This window comes from Gossypium hirsutum, chromosome A03 (genome assembly GCF_007990345.1).
Source record: "Gossypium hirsutum isolate 1008001.06 chromosome A03, Gossypium_hirsutum_v2.1, whole genome shotgun sequence".
In the NCBI taxonomy this organism is placed as follows: Eukaryota; Viridiplantae; Streptophyta; class Magnoliopsida; order Malvales; family Malvaceae; genus Gossypium; species Gossypium hirsutum.
Genome location: NC_053426.1, coordinates 37,917,010 through 37,927,255, shown reverse-complemented (window position 1 = coordinate 37,927,255; position 10,246 = coordinate 37,917,010). Strand labels below are relative to the sequence as shown.

The 10,246-nt window shown below is 33.7% G+C and overlaps 1 protein-coding gene across 1 annotated transcript; it reads right to left on the bottom strand.

Annotated features, from left to right (window-relative positions):
- Positions 1-374: 374 nt before the first annotated feature.
- Positions 375-6,053, bottom strand: LOC107887135 (lysophospholipid acyltransferase 1). Its single transcript, XM_016811290.2, has 8 exons — positions 5,626-6,053; positions 4,895-4,950; positions 1,980-2,200; positions 1,472-1,880; positions 1,305-1,390; positions 1,099-1,162; positions 906-1,018; positions 375-643 (listed from the first exon to the last, which is right to left on the bottom strand). The coding sequence occupies exons 1-8, from the start codon at positions 5,925-5,927 to the stop codon at positions 506-508; spliced, it is 1,389 nt and encodes a 462-aa protein (XP_016666779.1). The 5' UTR covers positions 5,928-6,053; the 3' UTR covers positions 375-505.
- Positions 6,054-10,246: the final 4,193 nt, after the last annotated feature.

The following is a 10,246-nucleotide window of genomic DNA, read 5'->3' as shown; positions in this document are numbered from 1 at the left end:
TCTAGGATTCATTACAACTAATCAAACAAGTTCTCAGATCATCATGGCTTAATATTGTGTGTTAAATTTACGAGGATACATCGAGAAGATGGCTCAAGTTGCTTAAAGGTCAGATGTAAACTGGATACAGACTCTACGAACACGACATTCATCCAATGTCTACAGCAGTCCAACTGGCACAACAAGCATCCAGTTGCTAGATGTTCTCGCTTGGCCTTAAACAATTTGTTGTGCCAAAAAGAAGAATGCAAGATTTATAGTGCACTAGATCAATGTAGGGATATTAGTATGTAGTTAAAGCCGACCTAATATTAATTTTTTCGACATTAAAAATGACACAAAAAGTAGAATTGCTTAACAACAGAAAAAGATGATAAACCAAAAACGATTGAAATTGATTCATACAAATTGTAAGCCAAAATCTGAAGATAAAACAAGGTTGAAACAAGCTAGACAAATTCCAAAGGTTACAACTCTCACTGCGGAAAGAAACGTGGGTTTAGTCTCACTGTTGTTTACGAGCTTTAGATCTGGCAGGCTTTGCAGGTATTATATAGCCAAGGAGAATCAATGTTATTGGAAGAATGGTTCCAACATAATACACACTACCATACAACGCAAGTGACTCATGCAAGCTTAATACCTGTACCATACAATAAGAAAAAGCATATTAGAAACGTTCTTCCCACAGGAAATCCTGGGTTCTACCAACTAAATGTTCAATCCTCTTCACATTCAAAAATGCCCCCAAAGTAAATCCCTTTTCATTTTCTTTCATTTGCAAGCTTCATTTTCTATAAAAGCATTTTAAATTAATTTTCTTTTCCATTTTTTAGGGTTTTTAGTTTTTAGTTTCCCCATAAACCAAACCCAAGCCTATAGCTGAGAGAGGGAGAGAGAGTAACCAGAAATCCGACAGCGGAGTAGTTGAGAATCAACAGTGTGTAAGCGAAGTTGATGAAGACAAGTGTTTTCTTCACAAGACCTACATTTGAAGCTTGCTCCCATCGATAAATAACTGCTCAGAAAGGAAATGGGAGAGTTTAACAAATAATAACAAATAGATTCCAATAACAGTAAGGATACTGATATCAGTACCTCTTGAACCAGCAATCATCAAAGCTGACTGAACAAAGAAAAGCATGTACCCAGGATATAATCCCTGCTTACACACACACAAATAAAAAAAGACGGCAGGAACTAATGAGAGATGTACCATGGAAATTTTGGGTGAAATCTGTCCATCATATTTTCATATTAACAAAGAAGAGAGTAAATGTTTTCAGCAAAGTAAAATGACTCACATGCCAAACAGCACTGACAGTCTGTGTAGCCAGCAACTGGAAAAAACCAGGTTTCTTCCCCTTTGTAATAAGTCTCTCATAAACATCTGCACCAACACAAGGAAAAAAATTTCACTCATCTTATGACTTCAGCTTGTATTTGCTTCAACGTGGCTAGAAAGACTCACAGTGACGAAGCCAGGTGCTGACTTGTATGTTCCAGACAAGTGGTAACACAACTGCACTCTTTGCTAACTCAACCCCTGGGATGTCAACATTTTTTGCGCGATCCCATTTTGGTTTTGGTGGTGAAGATTCTGTCCATCCACTGAAACCCAGGCCAGATATAATAATGGATGCCTCTGAAATTGACCAGATAAAATAATATTTCCATCGTGCTGTAAAGCCAGACATATACTGGAAACTTAGCTTCCTCCAGAATCCCCATTCTTGGTATGCAGGTTCACCGAACCGTGACAAGGGATGATATGGAACAAGATAAAGATACACTGCCATGGAAATACCAGCTTGTACAAGTGCTCGGAAAGTTGCCCCATAAGGTGATGGTGATAGTCCTTTATCTGAAGGAGCCCAAATCTTGAAAGGGAAAAAAAGTGACAAGATTATCGAAGCTGCATACTGGTAACTTCAGAGTAGAAATGGCATGCAAGTGCACAAACAAAATAATAGACCTACCCCCTCCCCTTCAGTCCACTCAAGGTAGTCCTTTATCTCAAAAACTGGACCAGCAAAGTGACTGCCACAGCAGAGGCAGTACCCGAAATATTCAATCAATGAAGGCAACTTAACCAACCTATATTTCTTCTGAGCCTCGCGTAAGTCTTCCTCTTTCAACAACCCATCATTGTAATTTATTGCAGATGAAATGACTTTCAGTGTCAACACCATCAATGCTCCTAAATATTAGAAGACAGAGCTCCATAATTAAACAGCATCTATAAAGTACTACAGAAGCATTCTCTAGAGAACATATGAGAAAACTGCAGAAAATCTGAAAAAATTAATTGAAGGACAATGTTGGAACAGATTTGGTATTACAGCCCACAAATATCAATAAACCAAGGGTTGAAGTGCATCACAACTGAAAGCAGCAATGTGAAGATTTTCCAAATTTATCCATTTTACTCAAGCATAGCAGATCTACAGTTTGTTTCAATTTCAACCTTAGTAATGAAAAATTAAAGAACAACTTCTCAAAGTGAAGGACAAATTCCAAACATACTTACTGTGTGGTTTAGGGGAGAAAACAGCAACAGTAGAAAGAATTAGGACTGAACAAAAAAATTGGAAAGAAAATGGAACTCTAGAAAACTTGGGTAGAGTTTTTCTATTAATTCAAAGAAAATAATAAGAATAATAATTATGGCTGTAAAGCCTACAACTTATTTATGTAGACTTTCTTTCTTGAAAGTGAAGTTACTAGGCTTTCTTGCAAACAAAGTTTTATTCCTATGAAATCCTCAAGCCTAAAGAACCTCTCTTTCCCTACAAGGCACTAGAAGGTCAACCCCACTTTCCACACTATGTTGACTTGACTCCTAAGCCCAGCCATTCCCCGCCACTCTTTCACATTGCAGCAGGGGCTGATCTTTTCCATGGTGTCTAGAGAAACGATCTTTGAACAAGACATTCGTACCCAAGGAAAATTTTAGCAGGCATTACTATTATCATGAAGACAGGGAAGGGAAGGAATTTGAGTTGACAAAGGAGCTCACTTCTGACTAGCTAAGGCCATCTTCCCTTCCCTTTGGGAAACCTAGTGGCAAAAAAGAGATTCATTAGCTCGTTATTTAGTCCAAATCAGTGAAATGACAGAATCTATAAAGATAATTCAACATGCCTTGGAAAGAATTCCTGAGGGTCCCTGTGAGAATATAGAAATCTGATGCTTTAATAATTTTTATTTTTATTGGATATTGGGAATAGATGGACTTTCTAAGAAACCATTTTACTAATAGGATTTACCACCACTTAAGCGACTTTGGCGGCTTGGACAGTTACTTGATACTTGCGATTATTTCATTTCCAGATACTAGCAATGTACGATGGTCAAATAGGATCATTTTCTTCTTGAGACCTTTTACTTTTTCTCATTATGTAGGAGTTCAAATTAATTCCTATTTATCTATCATCCTAAGTGAGTTAAAATTCAAATTAGAATAAAATAAGGGGGAGGATTTTCTTGGTGATACTTTCCGGCCATCAGATAGGGAAATTGTTTAACTAATTACACGAATTGGATTTCATTCAGTACAACTAGTTCCTACTCGAGAAATGAACTCCTAAAACCGCTGAAGATGTAAGGTTGTACATGTTGTGAGTCATCTTGATCATCAAGAAACTATAACTATATACCATGTCGGTTATGAATGTGCTTTGCCCCCTTTTCTTTTTCCATCTTTGAAGCGAGTGAAGTCAAGTTTGCGTTTGCAAGGAAAATATATCATAAACTAAACATTGGAAGCACATTTTCAGCATCTTTCACAAACTTAGCTTTCACATAGACCAAAAATTATTTTCCTCTAAAAGGCAGCATCACCTTTACACTATGACTTGCCTTCAAACTTTCTAGCTTTTTCTTAAGTTCAGCATTGAATTCTCTCTCAACAGAATCTGTTTCAATTGTAGAAACCGAATAAGTTCTTTTTACTCCAAAATCATCATTGGACGTTGTGTCCTTTGAAATATCAAGGAGATTTCCAATTCGCTTCCAATCCTCCCCTTCTTTTGAGGTTGTGGTTGTCATTGTACGAACAACCCAAAATTTTCCCTCAACTAGATACGCCTCAAGTTCTTCACTTTCTTCAAGAAATTCATCATAAATCGATTCTAACATATCGTGTTCTTTCTCTTCTACATGCATCTAGCAAAGAGACTCAGCAACTTCAACATTGATTTTGCCTTCGTTTAACTGAGGGGCATGCATCGACCGCTCCTTCAATCCACCTCGTACCGTATAATTGCGAGTCCAGCATCATGAAAGGGGTTTTCTTCCACACCAAAATCAGATTTATCAATGAGACGACCAGTATATCAAACTGATTGTGAGCACCTTTCAAAATCTCCATCAAGGTTCCCTTTTGTTCCTGTTGCAGCCAAGCATAAACTGCATGCGAAAACTCCTCAATCGCATGTGTAGTGCAGCCAATTCTGTTTCTTGACACTAATTTTGTCTTCCTCGACCACTAATGCATCCAACCATGGCTTAATAGCAAACACTAATTATAATCCCTAGGATCTAATTAGGCTCTGATACCAAAATTGGTGTGGTTTAGGGGAGAAAACAACAATAATAGAAAGAATTAGGGATAAACAAAATAATGGGAAAGAAGATGGAACTCTAGAAACCTTAGGGTTATAGAAAACAAATAATAAGAATAATAATTATCGCTACAACTTATATAAACTTTCTTTCTTGCATGTAAAGTTATTAGGCTTTCTTGCAAACAAAGTTTTATTACTATTAAATCCTAAAGATAACTAATAACCCTAGCCGTCTATAATATATCTAATACTTAAAATAAATATTATAAGGTAGAACTAAAATAATAAAATATTATGATAAAAATAAAAGCTCCTGCGTCACTTACCAGTGGCATCAATGCCTCCTTCCTTCCATGCATCCCCACTCATGTAATATACATGGCTAGAAACATATATGAATAGTTATTCTCCACACAAAAAAACTGAATTATCATGAATGAAGCTCAGACACACACACAAAAAAACTACAATAGATAATCAAATATCAACTTATTCTCCACCTCTCCCACTAGAAAATAGAAAAGATGAGGAAATACTAAGAAACCAAACCTTCAAAGAAAATTCAGAAAAGAAAAACATATAGATATATAATATGCGTGTACATATATAATCATTAAGGTGTTGTTAAGATACTCTTCTAACAAATTTTCATCAAGGGTCAAAACATCAATAATCTTAGATGGTAAAGGAAGGAAATATACACATTTTATTAAAGTAATCAAAAGGACAAACATGTAATCCTCAATGACATAAAGCAAGGCCAAAATATAAGGTTCTGGCTGCAAGATTTCCAAATTGCAAATATATTGTGATCATTAACTAATAAGATAAAACTGAACAATCTTCCTATCGTATGAAACTATCATGCATCATAATTTAAGCGTTCAGTGTCACAGAAATTTGAAATTTTCTCACAATTCAGCTCAATAAAACGCATCAACAAAAAAACTACCTACCAAACCAGAACTTTGAAACAAAACCGGACGAATATATCAAATCTAAGGGAGGAACTGTTCCAGGGAAATTTGAAAGAAAAATCAATGAAAAAATGACTTACCAGCCAATCAAATAACCGAAACTCAAGAAAAATGTGATAATCCCGCACTTGGGCCGATAAAGAAGCATTGCAGCATAACCCAAGAGCATGGGCACCAAGAAAAGCAGATTGGAAGAGATCCCAAACGACAAATAAGAAAGCACGAGACCTGAAAAAGCTGAGTAAACGTGTTTAGGTAGTGTACCCGGAACAAATCGCCACAGAAAACTCACCGGAATGGTCGCCACGAAACATAAAAGGAACCAAAGTACCGGCACCGATACGCCGATTGCCGCCGCCATAGTTTCCAAGCCAAGCTCCATCTTCGTTTCAGCTAGTTTGCGGCGGCCGACGACTTGTATAGAATGTATTACTTAGAATGGAAGGACAGGAAAGGGATAGGGATTGCCGGATAGGGAAGACATAAGTCAAAATTCGAAAACTGAAGCTATTTAATTTTGGGTTTTGAAATATTTTTCTTATATATTTTAATGGTCTAATTCTGAATTTAGCCCTTTACTTTGTGAGATTTGATATATAAGTCCCTATGCTTTAGTTTTTAAGAGTTTTGGTCAAGTGCTACTAAGAAGTTATTCCAAGTAACACTATTAAAGTTATTTGTTATTAAATTGTTGAGTTGTATGTAATAAATTAACAAAAATCAACTAATCAAATTCATTGATTTACCCAAGATTGGACTAATTTTTCATTTTTTATAAATCAAAGGAAAGGGACTAGCTTTTTTTGGTTTTAGGCCAATGAGATTGGTTTCGGTAAAATTAATTGTTGTAATGATGAGATTAGAGTTTGAAGTAATTAAACACGCTAAATTGAAGTAATCCAAATGGTAAGATTGCATATTTCAAATCTAAAGTTTTTAAAGTACGAAATTACCCTTTTAGAACCTGGTAGGTGTGCTTTGTCGAATTGTACTTTTATGACAGAACGTACAAAAAGAATAGCAGCAAATGTGATGATGTTTGAGAGGAGAATATGTTCGTTACAATTGATGGCCACGCGTATCTATTATGTATAATTAATGTGCACATTAGTTGTCTGGGTTTTGAAGTTTATGGTTGCCCACAATTACACATTGAATGATAATCAACTCCATAATAGGTAAAAGCAAGCCATTTACCCTTTCCAACAAACAGACAAGCCATTTACTTCAATACAATTAATAATGATGTATGGATTTTATTTTGGTTTAATTTTTTTTTATATTTTAATTTTTCTATTCAAAATTATTATACTCTCTCAATTTTTTCGTTAAAATTATTGACGTGATTATTATATAAAAGATAAAATAATTTTTTAGTCCTCATAATTTACAGTTTTTTCGTTAATTTGATTTTTACTCTTATGAAAGTTAAAAAGATTGTTTTAAAATTTAATTTTTTTTCGTATTTTCAATAAATGATATAAAATTTTTTAAAATATGTGAAAAATTTTAAACTCTTTAAATTAATAAAATAAAAATAATTTTTAAAAATTCATTTAAAAATAATTTTTTTAAATATGAAAAGTATAATAATTTCCAAAATAAAAAAAAATTATTTACTCTATGAATAGGTAATAAGATCTCTCCAAACTTAAAATATTCATTCGGTTGATACTAAATCAAATTTGAATAAGTTTTTTTTTACTTTTTAAATCAAATTAATTAATATCACAAATAGTTTTATGTAAATTTAATTATGAAGTATATAAAATTTTAATACAAAATACTTTTTAAATAATGATAGAATAGGTTTAAATTAAATTTGATATAACTTTTTTCCAAAATACACTGTATTAAAAAATTATATAAAAATGGACTCCATTTTGACAAAACACAAAGGTAATAAATTAAGTGTTGAAATTTGTATAGAGTATATTTTGAAAAAAAAACATAATATATTTAAATTTGATTTGATTTAGAGAGTTGTATCATTATTTTAAAAATTATTTTACACTAATATTTCGTATACTTTATAATTAAAATTTAATTAAAGATATTTTTATATATAAATAATTTAAATTAATTAAAAATGTTTGTTCAAATATGATTTAATATAAATGGAATAAATAGCTCAAATTTTGGAGGGACTTTATTACCAATAAAGGTATTCAAGGGAGAGGTAAGGCGAGGCAGAGGCCAAATTTAAAAAAAAAATCAACTTCAACTTCATGCTAAAATGGACCATTTCGTTATTTAAAAATAAAAAAATTATTTTAAATTTAAATTTAATTACGAAAATAATATTAATATATTTTTTTATGTTTTATTATTTAAAACAATAAACCAATGAAATTAAATGGGCTAAATTAAAGTATAGGGACTAAATTTTAAATTTCAAAAAGTACATTAAACCTTTTATTTTCTTTTGTTTAGTTTTTCGATTTATAACCGTGATGAAGCTAAGGAGACTGGTAGGGGCCTCGACCACATAAAAGTTTTAAAAGCATATTTCAGATATTAAGCCTCTAAATATTGTATTGACGATACCGCCCTTTCAAGTGGTTATTTAGATCCTTTCTTCTAGAGTTCAAGTGTAATTTGTACTTTTGTAGCGGGATCGTGCTTTTGAATGTTGCCTGGTAGTAGAAAAAAACAATCCAAGATTTCGGAGAATTCAATTATTGTTTTGTTTATTTGAGGTGTCCGTCTTTGTTCTTCTTGTTAAGAATAATTGGATGGTGGTGTTTGTGTTGTGAGTCCCTACTTTGTGGTGGGGTTTTCGTTTGTGTTTGTGCATGGATTCCAAGATTTGCACGGTGGCGGTTTATGTGCTGGGAGATACTGTGCCTAAGTTTGATTCTGGGAGAGTTTGATGGGATTGCGGGTCTTCTCAATCGTTGATTTTGTCATTTTCACCATAATTTGCTTTTCTGATTACTTTATGTTTTCTTGCATGGTTCTTTTGACTTTAAGTTTCTTGTATGATTTTTAAACCTTTGAGCATGGTTGTCGTTTTTGTGGGTCTTGTGATGCCAGGTAAGTTTTTCTTTGACTTTTCTATTTGATTTTTGCATGTATTAATTTTCCTGAGGCTCTACTCTTCTTGGGCATTTATTACGTCTCGCTTTTCCTTATTTTCTTTAAATCATATCACTATTTTCTTCTTTTACATAGGTTTTCTCATAGGGTTTCCTGTAGATTTTTGCTTATATTTTTACTTCATCTTAAAACTGTTTGCTGCGGGTTTTTTCTGTTTTCTATCATTTTTAGCTTTGTTCTTGAGTTTTTGGGAGTCCTTTTGGGTGGTGGGGTTTGGTGTTTTTTTTTGCTAATAATAATTTTCTTGAGGTGCTAGCATGGCTTCTTAACCCTCTGTGTTGTGTCTTGTTCCTCTATCATTTTAGGTTCGTTGGTGTTTGCCTTAATTGTATTTTTTGTTCCTAGTGGTTTATTGGTGCCTTATTGCTTCTCTTCTCTGTTGTGATCTTGCAAGTTGTATTGGTGGCTCTCGAGGAAAGTCTCTCGTGCTTGGCCTGATTTGGGGGTCATGTTTGTTCTCTTGCGCACTTTCATTATTGTCCTTGGATATGGCGGAGGACATAAATGTGCTACTGAAAAGATTAAATTTTTCAGAAGAAGAGTAAAAAAGAGTGATTAGCTCTAATCAATATTCTACAAAGCCTAAGAGCTACGAAGTTTAGGCTGTGGGGAAGACAATGTCTAAAGAAAAAAAACAAAGAAACTGTGTACCGGGTCTTAAAATCTCTATGGTTCACAAAAGAAGAGGTTAGCTTTGTGGCATTAAGTGAAGGTGTTATTCTGGTTAAGTTTGGTGCCATTGATGACAGAACGACAATCCTTAATCTTTCTCCTTGGCTTTTTAATTAGTGCCTATTTTCTTTATTACCTTTTGTTAAGGACCAAGGGTTAGAGAATTACGTGTTCAATATCACACCTTTTTGGGTTAAAATTTACAACATACCATTCAAACAAATGGATAGACAAATGGCCATAAATGTGGGAGAGACGATAGGTGAGGTGTTGGCGATTGATTGGCGTGATAGAGATGGGGTGGTAAAGAATGATGTAGATGAATGCGGAAGTGGATCATAAAGTTTGTCAAAGTCATGGATTTACCCTAGATCTCTAGACGAACGTAAACTGAAACAAGAAAAAACAAAAATAGATTAGTTGTCGCAAAGAAGAGTCAAACGAAATTAAAACGAAAGAAAGATGAACTGACTGGTAAAGAGTCTAAAAAAGAACTAGTTAGGGTTTCTTGGAAGAAAAGAAATCGTCCTTGGACCTCAAGAAAATGCCCTAACTAGATTTGGAAAAATAAAACACAAACAGATTTGTTAGAAGTGATTTTAAAGACAAAAACAAACTCTTTTGTGCAAGAATGCTTGAAACAACAAGAAAATAACACTCCTAATTTTGACGTGTTTCTTGATAGAACAAGGTAGGAGAACGTCTTTCTTGAAGCAACTTTAACCTAGAACGAAAATCAATAAAATTAGTAAGCCAAAACAACAAGAACAAACTTAAATAAGCAAGAAACAATAAATTAAGGATAGAAAAGAGAAGATGACATCCTAAGAAGCCTTGGAAACATTAAGAATCCACAAATCCTTTCAATGGCTCTAATTCCCCCTCCAAGAAAGAGATCTTGGCAAGAAAAAGCTTGAAGATGATTCCCAC

Bases quoted from the DNA above. Each gene is read 5' to 3' on its own strand.
- LOC107887135 (XM_016811290.2), bottom strand. From the start codon at position 5,927: ATGGAGCTTGGCTTGGAAACTATGGCGGCGGCAATCGGCGTATCGGTG. The intron at 4,951-5,625 runs GTAAGTCATTTT...ATATGTTTCTAG, and splicing joins TTCGGTTATTTGATTGGCTG to CCATGTATATTACATGAGTG. The intron at 1,881-1,979 runs GTAGGTCTATTA...TTCCCTTTCAAG, and splicing joins AGTGGACTGAAGGGGAGGGG to ATTTGGGCTCCTTCAGATAA.